Source organism: Chenopodium album, chromosome 24, assembly GCF_948465745.1.
Source record: "Chenopodium album chromosome 24, dcCheAlbu1.1, whole genome shotgun sequence".
NCBI lineage: Eukaryota > Viridiplantae > Streptophyta > Magnoliopsida > Caryophyllales > Amaranthaceae > Chenopodium > Chenopodium album.
Window position 1 is genome coordinate 38,671,185 of NC_137857.1, and position 17,462 is coordinate 38,688,646.

Genomic DNA, 17,462 nt, shown 5'->3' on the forward strand with positions numbered 1-17,462 from the left:
TCAGCTTAGATTTAACTACAGAAAGTCCAGATCTGCTGTTTTTTCTTATGCAACATTGAAAATGAATGTTTAAAATAAAGGTAGTAATTGTTGAACATGGAACTGTTAAATGCAATATCATCTTCTTCTATTTAAGGTAGAAGTTAAAGCTCGATACTAGTTGTAGTTGTTGGTACATGGGCATGTTTACTCGTTTCAGACATCGACAAACACAAGGACTAATGTATTTTACAGCTGCAAAAACTAGCCTTGACAGTATAATAGAAATTATACATAGAGTAAACATTATAAACAAAACAATGGGAAAATAAAGGAAAGGAGTAGGATGTATAATCGTAGATCCTGATTCTGATAGCGACCTGAAAGATAATGAGGTTGATGATAAGGAAATACAACCGAATTTGAGTATCACTCCTGTACAAATCATATAGCTTATCAAGAGTTTGCAGGGGAAGAACATAGGATCTCTAAAAGGCAATTGACAACATAGGGGTTGGTTGGAGGTCTCTTAAATTTTTAGTTATTTTCCTTGATCCCTTTATTACTCTTATGAGAAATTTTAATATAGACACTTACTCTTTGGGAAATTGATTTTGGCACACCCTTATGTGAGAAGAGCATAGAAAAATGTGCTCTCACATAGGAGCGTGCCAAAATCAATTTTGGTCATCGGATGTCAAGGCTTCCTATGAATGGTGAAAAAAGATCGCAGAGCCATAGCTCTAGTCTAGTCTAGGAAGATGAAAAGTGGTAATTCTTTCAATCTCAGGGGAGAAACTATTGGGGGTTGGAAGTAAGGCAATGGTATACAACCGTGCATATGACAACACCATTTGATGACAACTTCATCAGGAACTTGTGTGTTTGTGTGGCCAATTGGTCTACATAGAACAACACTAAGAACTTTGACTTCTTGTATTAAAATTTTGCTTGGAAGAAATGGCAATGATATTTTATAAGGCTTTTACATTGCTCCACTTCCCTTCCTAATGGTTTTAGTTTCATTAATTATATAAGGTGAAAAGAATATTGAGCAAACCATCAGGAAGAGAAAGGACCTATATATAATAAAACTAGTTTCAATTCCCCACTCCTTTGAAGCAAATACCATGAGAATGAAGATTTCTATTTCTTCAACGTAGCAAATGTTTGTTTACAATTGTAGAGACATAACTTTGACCGTTGATATCTTTGATATTCTCTTAATAAATTTATACGTATAAAAATTTGATAATTAGATAAGTATAAAATCAAGATAAAAAATAAGACAAGTGGGATGTCGCTAATTAAAGATGAATATTAAAAACAAGATAGTAGTAAGATTTGAGTAATTAAATGTGAAACGTGACTTATATTTAGGAACAGAGTTTTTATGTGAACTAAGACTTTTATTTGGGGACAGAGCCACCAAGGGAGTATTTTAATTCATGACCAATTTCTTTGGTCACTAATAATGAGAATGCCCTATCAAGTGAATGCCAAGATTGCCAGCTGATGCTGTTGCCATTCTTGCCAAAGTATGGAGTTCAGTTCATAATAAACACAACGCCAATGAGCATGGAGATTGAAGTAAAGCCGATGGTTTAATCACAAAGATTATGAAGGCATAATACAGAGTGAGACAGATGAAAAAGCCATTCTAAACAAAGAGAAATATGAAAAATTGAGTCTAACATTACTCGTAAGTTCATAATACTGTAATATGGTTCAGAATCTACGCCGTCTACTGGAACACTGATGCAGGGGTACCTAACAATTGGCTTATCTGTTTCTTCAAAAAGATCCCCCTTTTCAAATGTCTACATTACTACATACACCGCTACTTCTAAGCAAAAATCCAAAAGCAGCGCAAAAGAAACAGATGAAAGAAAGACTTATCATTACTCTCATAAAACAATGCTGCAGCAAAACCCAATGCCTCACACGTACCTCCCTCTTAAAAGCCATGTATCAGAGGCCTACAAATCAATGAAATTTCACAGAATGCTGAAGCAGAAACAATATAAGTCTTAGTGCTACAGCAGTAAAGGTTTTTGCTATCTTCCAACGTCCACAATTCACAGAACCTTAAAGCAGTAACACTTCTTTCTCCATTATGAAAGTCACCATTCAAAATTATCCGTGGGTGAAGAGAGCACGAATCATCTCTCATGTTAGTCATGTATGCTTTCTCCTTTTCTCAAAAGGGATGATCAACACATCTAGAAAAAAGGAAGTAAACATATATAAGTGCAAGGATTCAATATCACCCATTAAGAGTCAAGCTTAATATCCAATCCACTTATACAAAATTTCAGGTAACCAACAAGAATACATGTTGCAAGCAACAATAGATTTTGGGAGGAACTAGGTTTGTCAAGTTCGATTATCACATGACTAGTTCAAATTTCTCTATAATAGTGAAGACTAAAACTGAGGATAGCAAAATACATAATACCTAAAGAACCAAACTAAACCACTCAAAGACGAAGCAGAATGTGACATAAAAAGGTTCTATTCCAAAATGCTCTATAACAACTTCTCAACAACAGCAGAACAGCTCAACCCCAAATAATTGTCTAGCCTAATTCACATTCCTTACACAGAACTTAGACTAATTCACACTACATCAGCGCCGACCATTCTTAACAAGCTCATCAACATCGAGTAATCACAAATCATTATCGTATATTGCATATTTCTTGTTCAAACAAATAATCATCTAGACATCTAATGCATAATTCACTATCAATGATATAGCATTGGCAACACAGTAAAAGCATCTATTGAGACATGGCAATAGAATACCAATAGTTAATCTATATTCTAAATCTGAATTATAACCAAACACAAGATAGAAAGAAACACTTTATGTAAGCTAGTTCTTGATAAGCATCAAACTAACGTAAAATCGAAAACAATTGCAATCTTTAAGTACAAATCACTTACTACGCCGCTGCAAATCTCTCTATCTATTGATATTCAACATAGCCTTAGCTTCAGTTTGCTCCTCCAACAAATTCTCACTAGTATACTTACTCAACAACTCCATCTTCTTCTTCTCCACAACCATCCTTTCAATCTCCTTCTCATCCGGCAACGGCACGTGCACAACGAAGTCCTTCTGCAAAGCATCCGCCTCCTCAAGCCTCTCCTTCTCCCTCCTCTCCTCCTCCACAACCTCCTCCTCTTCCTCAAACAATATATCCTTCACGTTCGCAACCTCGCCGCTCTTCACCGCCTTCTTCGCCTCCCTCTTAATCTCCTCCATCAAATTCCACTCCTCCACAGCCATCTCCCTCATCACCGCCTCCGCCGGCCCCTCCAATTTCACCAAAACTCCATCTTCCTCATCTCGGTAACCATAATAACTCGCATCTATTCTCTTGTATATATCATACCTCGTTCGCCTCTTCCGCAACTCCGGCGGCTTCTCGAACAATTCCCGCACTCCAGGAAGCTTCTTCGCCGCACCAAAGTACCTATACCCAGGCCCTCGGCCGCTAGGGTTCGGAACATCGACAATGTTTCCTTCCAAATCAGTCATCTTCGCCGATTGTTTCATATAATTGGGACCTCCAAGCTCAATAATCCGACGCTCCCAATGCGATTTCTCACGAATTAGCTTGTTAATTTCATCGTTGAGATCTCGAAGTCGGTGTTCTCCAAGACCTTCGTTCTGGATTTCGGCAACTTTTCGACCGATTTCTCGCATGATTTGCTGCCTCCATTTGTCTGCTTCGGCGAGGTCGCGGCACTCGGAGGCTAAGAAAGGTCGACGTTCTTTGGGCTTCTTCTTCTCATCTTGCTTCATAGTGATGAAGCGATTGAGCATAGACTGCGCTTTCTCTTCGTTTCTCGCCATTGTTGAGGTTGCGAAGGTTTGATTCTCTGGTTGATTGAGAGAAAATAAGGAGAAAACAAACCCTAGAACAAAAAATTGGTTTGATTATCAAGGAGAAAAGCGGGGAAATAATACTGAAGGATTTTGCGCACCAAGGATTTAAAGAAAGTGTTTGTGTTTAATTCTGATTAGTAAGGCGGTTCGGAATTACTCCGTAGATGGTCCGGAGTTGCCAATCTTGGCATTAGGTCGTGTCGGGCTGATAGGGAATGTCTTGGGTGATTGTTTCATTTATTTCGGGCCTATTATTTTTATTGACTAGTATATTCGTACTTTGTTAAAACAAGATTAACCCTGTGAATCTTAAAACTCCACCTGATATCATCATCTCGAGTCTTAAGACAAGACTTTATGTTTGATCTCATTTATCTTGAGAAATCTTAATTAAGTCTCAATTTGAGTCTTGAATTGTTGTGAAAATTCAAGACTTAACTTAAGACTTTTGTGTGCGCCATACCTTTTTTTTTTTATTATTATTAAGAATAAAATATAAAAAGTTTAAAAATATAACAATATATGGTATCAGAAGTCTTAAGTGAATTTAGTAAATAAATATGATAAATCTGATCGAGTCTTTAAGGAGTCTTAACATAATTATAAATTTAAAAAATAACCTAATTAACGGATGTGGCAATGGATTATAGTTTTAAGACACGAATGCACTAATCTTGCTCTTAGTCTTAACTTATTTTCAAAAAAGCTTGAAGGTATTCTGTTTTTTGTTTTTTTTTTTTTTTTTGCTTTTTTTTTTTTTTTTTTAAACACAGGCAATTATGTCTATATAACGATGAAAGGTTATAATTATTTAAGGGATTATAAGAGAGAAGTTGACTATGTTTGAAGTTATATTTTTGCAATAATGAATAAATGTCATGCACTATTCATTATTCACTCTATAATTGATTTATAACACTATTATCCTTATACTCCATGTATGATTAACTGGGATAGAAAGAGCAGCACTTGACAATTCAATTTTCGTAAAGTTAAGAATCACAACATATAGATGACAAATTATAAAAAATTTTAAAGGTTTGACATGGTAGCATCATCCTTGTAACTCCATTAATCAATTAAAATATATCATAAATGAAGTCAGTTTGATTTCTCGCATGATTTGCTGCCTCCGTTTATCATTAGAAAGGCATAAGATTTTTTTTTTTATTTTTTTTATTTTTTTTTTATTGTTGAGTAGCCAAGCTTGTAATAGGTTAAACAAACATCGAACATGTTCTGGAAAGTAAAGGGTAAAAAAAAAAGATAAAAGAATAGATATAGTCAAGGCCAAATTATGTGAGACGACTTCAGATATGTGTTTTTCTAAGCATTTTTTTTCAAGCTAAGCTAATCAGAGTAATAAACGAATTTAATTCTCTATTGTTCAACAAATATACTTAGGGCCTGTTCTCTTACGTTGAAATTCAGTTCAGTTCAGTTCAGTTCAGTTCAGTTCAGCTGAGTTCAGTTCAGTTCAGTTCAGCTGAGTTCAGTTCAGTTCAGTTCAACTCAATTCAGTTCAGTTCAGCTCCTAATTTCCTTCTCTTATAAAATATTCATTTTAGTTTAGTTTAGTTCAGTTCAGTTCAGTTCAGCTGAGTTCAGTTCAGTTCAGTTCAGCTGAGTTCAATTCAGTTCAGTTCAGTTCAGTTCAGCTGAGTTCAGTCAATGAGAACAGGCCCTTACGATGTTTTTTATGTTAACACCGTTCTATTATCACGTTTGAGAGCAGATGTTTTTAACGATTAATATATCTAATTATCAACATTGTAAAATAATAAAAAGTTAATATTAATAAAATATATACCGAGACGATTCAAACAAGATATCACGTGTTTCATTGTAACAGTTCCTGATAAAACAAAAATTAAGAGGAGTCACAAGACTCACAACTCACAAAGGAGTAGTTGACTTGTGAATGCACCACTACAAGTCTAGTACGAGTTCCCTCAAAAAAAAAAAAAAAAAAAAAAAAGTCTAGTACGAGTAGAACTAAAACAACCATACAACTCTACAAGAGTACAAGCAAGGTAGGCACCAATTTCGTTGATAAATCAAAATTAGGGTTTTTCGAATCGACCCTTTTTAGAGAGAGATAACGAAACAAGATAAAGAGGATTCCCAATAAATTCCCAATTTTTTTTTGATTAAAGTTTCTTTCTTTTTTACATAAACCTTTGATTCTTCGCATACCCAATTTTCTCTCTCTTCAAATTCCTTTTCTCCTTTCATTCTACGCAGTTTTAGAGCTAACTTCAACAACGCCATCTACCATGGGAAGAGGAAAATTCAAGGGCAAGCCTACTGGCCGCCGCCAATTTTCTACTCCTGAAGATATTCGTAAGTTTCTCATTCAATTTTTATCATAAAAATTGAGTCTTTTTTGAATCTAGGGTTTGCGAATTTGGGGGTTCATTCAAACATCTATATGGGGGTTTTTTTTAATTGAATTGTAGAAATTAGTTGCTGTCTTAATTGATTGTTTTTGATGTATTTGTTTTGGTTGTTCGTATCTTGCAATTTGTTTCTTTTTCGTCTAATTGGGAAATTTGAGAGTTGAAGATTGAAGCGTATTGCTTTGTTATTTTGTCTTTTATGTGAATTAAAGGATGGAGTCTTCGAATTTTGACGGTTGATTTTAGTTTTTTTATACAATTAAGAAATTATGTTATTGAGATTCTTGTAAAGTTTTTGGTTTGAATGAGTTAAACAAAGGAAGTTAATGCGAATTCGAACTAGGTGCATATGGAATTGTGTGGTCTAAGTTGTGTACATTGATCTTACTCACAAACCCTGCTGTACATGGAAGCCATGGGCATTGGGATGCTGGGATGCCAGTAGTTATATTTGTTAATAGAATTGACAATATGTTATGGAGCTTTATAGTTTATAACATTGGATTTGTTTGATGAATGGCACGAGTGCCTCGTGCCTCGAGTGGGACTCGAGTTGTTATAAGTGATGTGTGCTTTCTGTCTCTTTATGAATCTCAGGCTAGAAGATTCATTCTGCCAATACTTCTGACAGTTTGAAGTGTTTAGAGCAACTTTCTCTGGAATTTCTGGTGAAATAACCTGAGCAAGCTATTTCTGATAAGTGGGTATCATATAATAACCATCTTATGTCCATTAGTCTGTTGTGTATTTTTGCAAGCCATTATTTGCAGTGCTCCCATATTTGAATCATATTCTTTTTTAAAAACTTGGTTGTACCATGGCACATTGGTGAGTAGTTCATGAATTAAATAGGGTTGCACATTTGTTGAACACATTTTTGTTGCTTTTTACTGTGTAGATGCTTTGTGTGTGTGTGTGTGAATGTTTAGCTGGAGATGTATTCATGTGCATGTATACGTACACCTCACATTAGTTCTCTTGGAAGCAAAGTCTTACATAATTTTTCTTTGTTTTTAATGACTGCAGTAGGCGGAACTTCTCGTCCACGCACCTTTAGACAGGTAACTGTCTAACTTGTCATATAATATTATAGTCTGTAATATAATATATGCAAATTATCATGGTTCAATGCATCTATGATTCAATTTCACTGACCTTTTTTATCAGAAAAAAGAAGAGGAAGAAGAGGTAGAAGAGGAAGAAGAAGAATCAGAAGAAGAATCTGATGAAGATACTGAAGTAAGCCTTTTTATTTTCTATTTTTTTTTCTTGGTCCATTTTAATTTGTCTGTTTATATAAAGTTCCCCATAGATTTTGTATATTTATGCTTGTAGATTGTGTGTCCTGTTCCCTATTAGATCTTTTATTATTTGTGATCATTCTGTTTCTTTTTTCAGCGAAAAATGAAAGGGACACAGGGGATCATTGAGATCGACAACCCCAACGTGGTGAAGAAACAGAACCTAAAGGCAAAAGATATTGATGTGAGTACAATGTTTTTCTGCTTCTTGTTTTATTTGAATGGTTAATACAAGGGATTTACCTTTACTTCTGCTTTTTTACAGCTTGACAAAACAACTGAACTTACAAGACGTGAGAGGTTCGTTGATGCCTTTGTTTTTTATTTTTTTTGAGGCTGTTTATTAAGTGTTGTATATGCTCTTCATCTGGTAAAAATAATTTTTGGAAATATTCCATTGTATGTCTTGTGCGATGGCCCTATCCAAGAAAGGTCTGCTGTTTGCAACATTGTCTTGGTGAGATAACTGGATTGATATTGTTACATAGTTTTATGAACATGTTAAACATCTTTCCTATGACTATTTCATGGTTGGGATCTTGTGCATTGGTCAGCTGATTTGGATTGGTTAGAAGTAGGCATGACTACCACTTATGTGTTTCACATACAAGAATGAGACTAAGTTGCTCAATTATTTTGCCTGATTATATAAATTGCCTTATCTTTTATGAAGTTTGGCATGTTTATAGCACTTTGTGGCAACCAGCCTAGATATGTCAGGGGATTGAAAAATGGATTTTCTAAAATGAAAAAATGCTGCTTTTAAGTAGTTTGAGTGAAGAGAGCGACACTATTCAGAATATGACCATGGTATATTTTATCTTTTTTTTAGGGAGGAGTTGGAAAAACAGAGGGCTCATGAAAGATACATGAAACTGCAAGAACAAGGGAAAACGGAACAAGCAAAGAAAGATTTGGGTAAGTACATGGTTTTTGGTTCAATGGGATGTTCTAATTAACCCTGTTGGCACTAATCCCCGGTCATATATGTATATTACTCATATTTTTATCAACAGTATGCTTAATCAAGTTAAAGCTCTTACCCTTTTTGTTACGCTCATATGTAGAGAGGTTGAAACTTATTCGTGAACAAAGGGCAGAGGCTGCTAGGAAGAGAGAGGAAGAGAAAGCTGGTAAGATCTTTTGTGGTTTTGAAAACGTAGTCTTTAATTTTGTTATCTTTTGTGTTTATGCAAGTGTTTGGGAATCTCTAACTGTACATATTTGCCACAGCCAAGGAACAAAAGAAAGTTGAAGCCCGCAAATCTTGAAGGCAGAGGAAAAATCTTGAACAAGTTCGCTTTTTAATAGCTATAATTTGTTTGTTTTAAAGTTATGCATAAATATGCCCCAACTTGTGTTGGTTGTGATAATTTACCCTGTTTTTAATTTAGCTTGATGGTTGACCATGTTATTCTGCTTATAGCAAATGAAAAATTATACTTTTATAAACATTGAACAACCATTTTGTGCATTGTAAGTTATATTTGTTCTAATTTGAGGTGCAATTCATTCTACTCCAGAGTATATAGATTTGGTTGTGTTATTACGACTTATGAGGACTCAGTGGTGTACGTGGGCATTAGTTTATGTCAATTAGGTATGAAGAGACGGTTGAGTTTGGATGATTATGTTTTTATCAACCTTTGAAGCGTGTACGTTTATGTTTTTATCAACCTTTGAAGTGTGTACGTTGATTGGGAACTAGGTATGAATTCGTACGTTGAGAGGTGGGGTGGGTGTTTTACACTTTTACATCTCACTTTTAGGTTCAATCGAGGGGATCATAATCTGAACTATGGTTTATGGAGGGTGTCTTCTGAAATTGATCAGATATGACTTGTAATTGGTTACGCAAGTAAAGTTTTATGTTATAGCACTCTTCCCCTAGCCCAGCTCTACAACACTGGTCCACTCCACCACCTGGCCAATTGCGTATGCCATTCTTTTACTCGCCCTAACTCTCCCTCGCTAAGTCGCTGCCTATCTCCTACTTAATGCCACCATCGACAAATGTAGACCTTCTCATTCTCCTTCCTTTCGATGGCTCAAACAAATAGCCACCATTTTGTATTTGCCACCAATAACCGCATCCCATTAAATCACCTGCATCAATCATCGGCATGCTGCTGTTCCTTTCACCTAACAAGGCTAACATTGACCAAGCCTCTTCCCTTTTAACTCCATTATTGCGCTCTTAAATTTCTCTTGTTTGCTCTTACCCAGTTGCCCCTAATTCTCCTTCCTCTTTATTCAAAATTAATGAAGTGGCAACAATCACTCTGATCAACCACCAACACGCCCCTGTCAGCATATAACGTGGCATAGCCACCCTTTGTTTTGCCTTCAGTAGACCAACCACCAGGCTTGCTACACCCACACTAACTTAAAGTTGACTAGGGTTGGGTTTTTTTATTTTAATTATTCACTAATCTCAACATGTCATGTGGCTCGAATAACCTCCTAAAAACAGTTAACACAGGTCGCATATCATATCTAAAAGACACTCTCCAATTCTCCATTTTCGGCTCAGCTCCAATCAGTTCAGTTCAGCTCTTTATTTCCTTCATTCATAAGCAATTCATTTCAGTTCTATTCAGTTCAGTTCAGCTCCAATCAATTCAGTTCAGTTAAGCTTAGTTCAGTAAATCAGAATAGGCCCTAACTCATAGTTAGACCACCAATAGTTGAGATTATTCATGTGAATTTTTCCTAATCTTAAATTATACATAGTAGCGGAGTACAAAACATGGGATGATACATATTATATTCCTATTTTACTCATCAATTTCCCATAATTATACCATACTCCAATTTTCCTTATCTCTATTTCTCGTGCAAAAACGGTAGGGATGTTGAAGGGGCAGGGGCGGACAGGCAGTTACAACCTAAAATCCACCTTTATCACCCATGGCGAATTGGCGAGTATGGTAATAATGAATTCTAAGCAAAACTGAAGCTATAAAGAGGAACCTTTTTTTTTTTTTTTTTTTTTTTTTTTTTTTGAGGCAATAGAGAGGAACCAAATATGACTAGAGTACTAACTAATTTAAATGTCTTAGTGGTTGATTTGCTTTAAACCTCTAAACTAAAAAAATACTCCTAGTATTGTTTAACTGATCTGTGCTCAGTTGCTCACTCAATTCAAAGAGAGTTTTTCTTTTTTGAAACAGAGTAAAAGTTCATAATTTCGAAGCTATTTTACTTCCATTACTCGTAATTTAAGGTAATCTGCCTGTTAATTTCCTAATATAAAAAGAAATTAGGTACAAGAACACAGAACAGTCAAATGACAAATATATATTCCACATTCTCTTCTTTGAGTAATCAAATATGACGTTTTGCATCCTAGATTCCTTACTAGATACTTCTCTAAGAATGAATTTGCCTCTTTTTTCTATACAAATATTCAAAACTTTGAACTCAAATTTTTAGCAGCCGATTGAATTTATTTTTTTGTTATTGTCATGGTATATTAATTGGTATGTGTTAAGAAAAAATAGAAAATAAAATCACCTAAAACCTCCCTCGAAAGAAAGGGCGTATCTACCTCGAAAGAAAGGCGATCCTACCACCACGCTTGTGGTGCTTCTCCGGCCAATATGGCTGACGAACTTGCTGACAGATACTCGAATTTGAACATTGAAGATGATGAGAACGAAATTGTGGATGTTGGTGCTGTGAATTCGGAGGAATCGAAGGCTAGGGTTTCGCTTATGTTAGTGGGCAAACTCTTGACCAACAGAGGGGTTAACTCAGATGCGTTCCGGCGAACTATAACCCAGTCTTGGGGGATGGTGGGGAAGGTAGCAATTCGACCAATTGGAGCGAATACCTTCGTGTTTCAATTTTTCCATTGGCGAGACAAAGAGAAGGTGATGTCGGGCAGACCTTGGTGCTTCGAACAGAGCCTTTTGATCCTTAACGGAATTAATGGAGATGAACAGCCTAATGACGTGACTCTTACCCATTCCCCTTTCTGGATTAGATTGGAGGATCTCCCCTTCAATTGCCGATCTGATGACCATGTGAGGACTATTGCTTCAAGAATTGGAGATGTAATTGAAATTGAGAATGACTTGCTGGGTATTGGGAAGAATCGAAGGGTGAAAGTTATGTTGGATGTTAATAAACCCTTGAGAAGATTTCAGAATGTCAAAAACAGGGAAGGCGTTATTGTTAAGATCAAATTGAAGTATGAACGACTTCCTTTCTTTTGCTTTTTGTGTGGAGTCATGGGACATAGTGAAAAGGACTGCGTGAATGTTTCGGAGGAGATGCAAAGTCATGGTTTCGGGTGGGGGACATGGCTTAAAGCCTCTCCTAGGAGAGGAAGAAAGACAGAGGTTGAAGAAGTGAAGGACTGGAGCGTGTCAAAGAAGTTAGTTTTTGTGCCAAAATCTGAAGCTGTACCCTTATTGAAATCCCAAGAGAAGGAGGAAGGGGATACTAGTACGGGGAAGGATGTGAGTGTACCTTTCTTGGAGCATACAGAGTGTGAGAAGGAGGTATCTCAGGAGGTTAGGAACGAGGGGGTGGGGTTGATATTGCCTTCTAAGGGTGTTATTGTACAAGAGGAATCATCAGAGATGGACTGTGATGATGATAGTCCTGGGAATAGCTTCAGTGTTGCACCTTTTAACATAGGTGTGTCACAAAAGAATTTAGTACATGGCAGAAAGGTGAGAAAAAAGATAATACAATCTGCTGTAGGTTCTAAAGTAGGGGGAGGTAGTCTTGAGATTTCTGAAGCATGTGGACAGAAAAGAAAGAGCAAGTGTGATGGTGAAGGGGATAGTGCTGATGATCTTGGAACTGGAGAGGCCTGTAAGCGTAGTAGGAGTGACTTGCAGGATTTGATGACTAAAAATTTATCGACGGAGGTTGGCAATGACCAACCCCGTCAGGCATTATGAGTATTTTATGCTGGAACTGTCGGGGAATGGGCAATCCCGAGACAGTTCGTCGACTCCGCAAATGGAGTAATTTGATTGCCCCTGACCTAGTTTTTATCTCGGAAACTATGATCAGTAAGGATGCGGCGGAAAAAGTTAAAGAAAAAATTGATTTTTCGAACTCTTTTGGGGTGGCTAGCCGAGGAAAATCTGGTGGACTTTGTGTTTTCTGGAGACAAGAGAGTATTGATTTTTCCTTAATTTCTTACTCTCAAAATCATATTTGCGGGGATGTTAAGAAGGGGGATGTTGTGTGGAGGTTTGTAGGTATGTACGGATGGCCTGAAGAAGCTAACAAGCATTGCACTTGGGAACTCATTGAGAAGCTATGTAGTGAAGCCCCGGGTCCGATTATTTTTGGAGGTGATTTTAATGAGCTGCTTTCATACGAAGAAATAGAAGGGGGAGCAGCCCGTGAAAGGCGTGAGATAGTCAAGTTTAGAGAGACCCTTGATGTTTGTGAGTTGCGAGACTTAGGCTTTGAAGGCAAATGGTGGACTTGGGAGCGAGGTAATACGGTGCAAACTCGTGTTAGAGAAAGGTTGGACAGATTTTTGGTTTCTCTATCATGGTTGCAGTTGTACCCTCAAGCAAATGTGGAACACTTGTTGCGATACACATCTGATCACACACCAATTGTGGTTCGCTTTCATCAGCCTGCAAAAAGAAAGAGTAAGCATCGAAGGAAATTTAAATTCGAAACGGCATGGCTTCTTGATGGGTCTTGCGAGGAAGTAATTAAGAAGTCATGGGCAGCAGCTAGTACTCTTGATATTGTGGGGAAGTTGGGTGTGATGGGGAGAGATTTGATGGAGTGGAGCAAGAAGAAGTTTGATGACCTTGGTGATAAAATTGTGAAGGCTGAAAATAGCTTACGGGAAGTGCAAGGGCAGCCTATAACTCATGACAATTGTATGAAATGCTCAGAGTTGGAGAAAACACTAGATGACCTCCACGCTAAGCACGAAGCATATTGGTATCTTCGTTCCTGTGTGCTAGAAGTTAGGGATGGTGACCGCAATACTTCTTATTTTCACCATAAGGCTTCACAAAGAAAGAAAAAGAATAGAATTAAAGGGTTGTTTGATGAGGGGGGTGTTTGGAGGGAAGAGGAAGACGAGCTTGAAAAGGTAGTAGCGCAATACTACTCAAATATGTTTACTTCTTCGGAACCTGATGAGACTAGTATTCATGAAGTGCTACGACATGTGGAGTCTGTTATTTCCAGTGACAGTAATAGGGAGCTGCTACGCCCTTATACTAAGGATGAGATCTTCCTTGCCTTACAACAAATGCACCCGTGTAAAGCCCCAGGGCCTGATGGTATGCACGCAATTTTTTATCAAAAATTTTGGCATATTGTTGGTGATGATGTGTTTGGTTTTGTGAGTAATATTTTGCATGGGATTTGTTCCCCAAGTTCCGTGAATAATACTAACATAGCCCTGATTCTGAAAGTGAATGATCCAACTCTTATGTCTGAATTCCGCCCTATTAGCCTATGCAATGTGTTGTATAAGCTAGTATCAAAGGCGATTGTGATACGGTTGAAGCATATTCTCCCTGAAGTTGTTTCTGAGAATCAGAGTGCATTTGTCCCGGGAAGACTTATTACAGATAATGCTCTCATTGCTCTGGAAATTTTTCATACTATGAAACAGAGAAGCCGAAGTAGACGGGGTATCATTGCCTTAAAACTCGACATGAGTAAGGCATATGATCGAGTGGAGTGGGGCTTTCTGCGAAAACTTCTTCTTACTATGGGCTTTGATGGTAGATGGGTGAATTTGGTTATGGACTGTGTGATGACGGTTTCCTACTCTTTTATTGTTAACGGTAAAGTGTGTGGGTCGGTTGTTCCAAGCCGGGGCTTGAGACAGGGGGATCCCCTTTCCCCTTATCTTTTTATTCTGGTAGCGGATGCTTTCTCTCATATGATTAACAATAAAGTGCGGAGGAAGGAAATTCATGGTGCACGAGCAAGTAGGAGTGGGCCTGTTATTTCCCATCTTTTGTTCGCCGACGATAGTTTGCTTTTTGCTAGAGCCAACCAACGTGAGTGTGAAATTATAGTTGATATTCTCAACAGATATGAAGTAGCATCAGGGCAAAAAATTAACTATGAAAAATCGGAGGTCTCCTTTAGCAAAGGTGTTCGCGTCGAGCAGAGGGGTGTTTTAATGGGTGTTCTGAATATGAGACAGGTGGACATGCACGAGAAGTACTTGGGGATTCCAACGGTTGTAGGAAGATCAAAAAAGGCCATTTTTGCAGCACTTACTGATAGAATCTGGAAGAAATTGCAGGGGTGGAAGGAAAAATTGCTTTCACGAGCTGGAAAAGAAGTTCTCCTAAAAGCGGTCATCCAAGCAATCCCGACTTATCTGATGGGGGTGTATAAATTTCCTAGCTCTGTAATACAAAATATCAGATCGGTTATGGCTCGGTTTTATTGGGGACAAAAAGGAGCTCAACGAAAGGTGCATTGGAAATCTTGGGACTCAATGTGTACTCCTAAATGTTTAGGAGGAATGGGGTTTAAGGACCTCGAAATTTTTAATGATGCACTTCTCGGAAAGCAAGCATGGAGATTAGTTCACAGGGAGGATTCACTTTTGAGCAAAGTTATGAAAGCTAAGTACTACCCAAAAACGTCATTTTTAGATGCTTCTCTAGGCTTTGGTGGGAGTTTTTCTTGGAGAAGTGTGTGGAGCAGCAAGGCTTTAGTTAAGGAAGGAGTGATTTGGCGTGTGGGAAATGGTACAAATATCAATATATGGTGTGACCCTTGGCTAGCAGATGAAGAAGGGCGTTTTATAACTAGTGCTCCGGTGGATGGGATTTCAAGAGTTTGTGATCTAATTGATATGCAGCGTATGGAATGGAGAATGGAGGTTCTTGCTGCTAATTTCAATGATCGAGACCAAAACTGCATTTTGTCAATTCCGTTAAGTATAAGAGCACCTCGAGATGTTATCACTTGGGCTTTCTCTAAAGACGGCTTGTATTCGACGAAAACAGCCTACATGTTGGGGAAGGGATGCAACTTTGACAATTTCCACCAAGCATGGGTGGAAATTTGGAGGATGGAGGCTTCCCCGAAGGTGAGACATTTCTTCTGGAGGCTATGCAATAAGACTCTGCCAACTAAGGGTTTACTAAAGCATCGTCATTTGCTTGATGTGGCTGACTGTCCTTGGTGTGGGCAGGAGGAAGAGACAAGTGCTCATGCGATCTTTGACTGCATTAGAGTTCAAGAGTTGTGGGAGGATAGTGGATATGGAGCTCTACTGCTAGACAGAAGTGGCACCTTTTGCGACCTGTTGGAACGGTGGAAGAGTAGAGAGGCTCGGTTAGTTCAGAGAGCAGCATATTTGGCATGGATTATATGGTCTGAGAGAAACCGAAAGGTCTTTGAGGGCCAGATTACTCCAAATAGCATCCTACTTGAAAGGATGAGAAGATTAGCAGATGAGTATGGTGTTTACAGCAAAAAGATTTATGGGTCAGCAAGTCGTAAGGTTTGCAGCAGCCCAAACAGATGGTTAGCGCCAGCAGCTGGTGTAACGAAGCTAAATGTGGATGCTAGCTTGTCAGAGGAAGGATGGGTAGGCCTAGGTGTGGTGGCTAGAGATAGCAAAGGGGAGGTTTTGTTGTCTGCAGTGCGAAGGGTTCGTGCAAGATGGCCCCCTGAGATCGCTGAAGCCAAGGCTTTAGCCATGGCAGTGAAACTGGCTAGAGCTTATGGGTATGCTGATGTGGTGCTAGAATCGGATTGTCAAGTGTTGATAAACCGATTATCGAAGGCTGCAATCTTTTATTCTGATCTTGATGGTGTGATCGAAGATATCCTATCCTTGAGCTGTGCTTTTAATTCATTTACATGGTCACATGTTAGACGTTCTGGTAATATTGTCGCTCATGAATTAGCTAGGCTTGTGCCCTTCGGGGTTGAACAGGTTTGGATTAACCATTGTCCAAACGAGGTTGCCCCTTATGTACTCTCGGATACGTTGTCCCTTGATTAATAAATTTGCTCGATGCTGTTCCCTCAAAAAAAAAAAATTGGTATGTGTTACCATTTTAACGGTCAAAGCAAAAGTCCCCTACTTTCGTGGAAGCTCCATTTAGTAAGAAAGCTAATTAACTATATATACTAAGCATTTCTTAGCAAAAATAACACCAAAATCACAACTAAACCTTCATATCTTTCATCATACTAAGAGAGAATTTTTGTGTTAGGATCACAAAGTAGGAAACAAAATGAATATTATGGGTCGACGTAGCCTATTGATCATTTTGTTTGTGCTAGTGATAGCAATTTCATGTCATGTTCGTGTTCAAGCTACCAGAATGCTACAAGAAGATTTTACAAATGCGAGTAATAGTTACCTTTCTAAGCACCCTTTGTCTGAATGGACAAAGAATAAAATGGCTTATTTGCTTGAACGTTTAGCATCAGGACCTAGTGACGGCGGTGGTGGCAATTAACTTCATCAAGCAAACACCATTTAAGAAGAGGAAATATATGTATAAGGAAGTGCTTGAAATTGTATCAAATTACGTTCATTTATTGATTTCTTTTTTTAATAGTTGTCATATTATTTTCAATATTTGTATTTGGAGTCGTACGCAGTTGTATGTTGTGTACTTGTGTTATTACCCATATTTGACACAATTAAATACAAGATTTGTTCACTTGTTTGAGTAGATATTGAGCTTATATTCGTCTCCTTGATTCAATTGATCAAGGTGGTTCATTCTTTCATTTTAATATAAACAAGCCATTAGTCAAACTTTGTCATGTTTATAAGGTCTAGCGCAATGATTTTTAATGTGAAGATTATAATAATTTTTTCTTCGATATAATTTACATTCAAAAGATAACAGTTAGAACGACACTTAGAGTACTCTACTCTTACAAGTTAAT

The 17,462-nt window shown here is 37.7% G+C and overlaps 2 protein-coding genes across 2 annotated transcripts; one reads left to right on the plus strand and one right to left on the minus strand.

Moving 5' to 3' along the window:
* Positions 1-1,585: 1,585 nt before the first annotated feature.
* Positions 1,586-3,993, minus strand: LOC145611624 (uncharacterized). Its single transcript, XM_081666967.1, has 2 exons — positions 2,929-3,993; positions 1,586-2,201 (listed from the first exon to the last, which is right to left on the minus strand). The coding sequence occupies exon 1, from the start codon at positions 3,842-3,844 to the stop codon at positions 2,948-2,950; it is 897 nt and encodes a 298-aa protein (XP_081523093.1). The 5' UTR covers positions 3,845-3,993; the 3' UTR covers positions 1,586-2,201; positions 2,929-2,947.
* A 1,893-nt stretch (positions 3,994-5,886) lies between these two features.
* On the plus strand, positions 5,887-9,104 carry LOC145611216 (uncharacterized). The gene is made up of 9 exons (XM_081666513.1): positions 5,887-5,910; positions 6,122-6,220; positions 7,303-7,337; positions 7,444-7,515; positions 7,675-7,761; positions 7,843-7,877; positions 8,410-8,495; positions 8,645-8,710; positions 8,811-9,104. Exons 2-9 carry the CDS (start codon positions 6,154-6,156, stop codon positions 8,846-8,848), a joined length of 486 nt encoding a protein of 161 aa, XP_081522639.1. The 5' UTR covers positions 5,887-5,910; positions 6,122-6,153; the 3' UTR covers positions 8,849-9,104.
* Positions 9,105-17,462: the final 8,358 nt, after the last annotated feature.

Coding starts and splice junctions, on each gene's coding strand:
- LOC145611624 (XM_081666967.1), bottom strand. CDS start 3,844: ATGGCGAGAAACGAAGAGAAAGCGCAGTCTATGCTCAATCGCTTCATC.
- LOC145611216 (XM_081666513.1), top strand. CDS start 6,154: ATGGGAAGAGGAAAATTCAAGGGCAAGCCTACTGGCCGCCGCCAATTT. Junction 7,516..7,674: donor AATCTGATGAAGATACTGAA/GTAAGCCTTTTT, acceptor TTCTTTTTTCAG/CGAAAAATGAAAGGGACACA. Junction 8,711..8,810: donor GAGAGAGGAAGAGAAAGCTG/GTAAGATCTTTT, acceptor TATTTGCCACAG/CCAAGGAACAAAAGAAAGTT.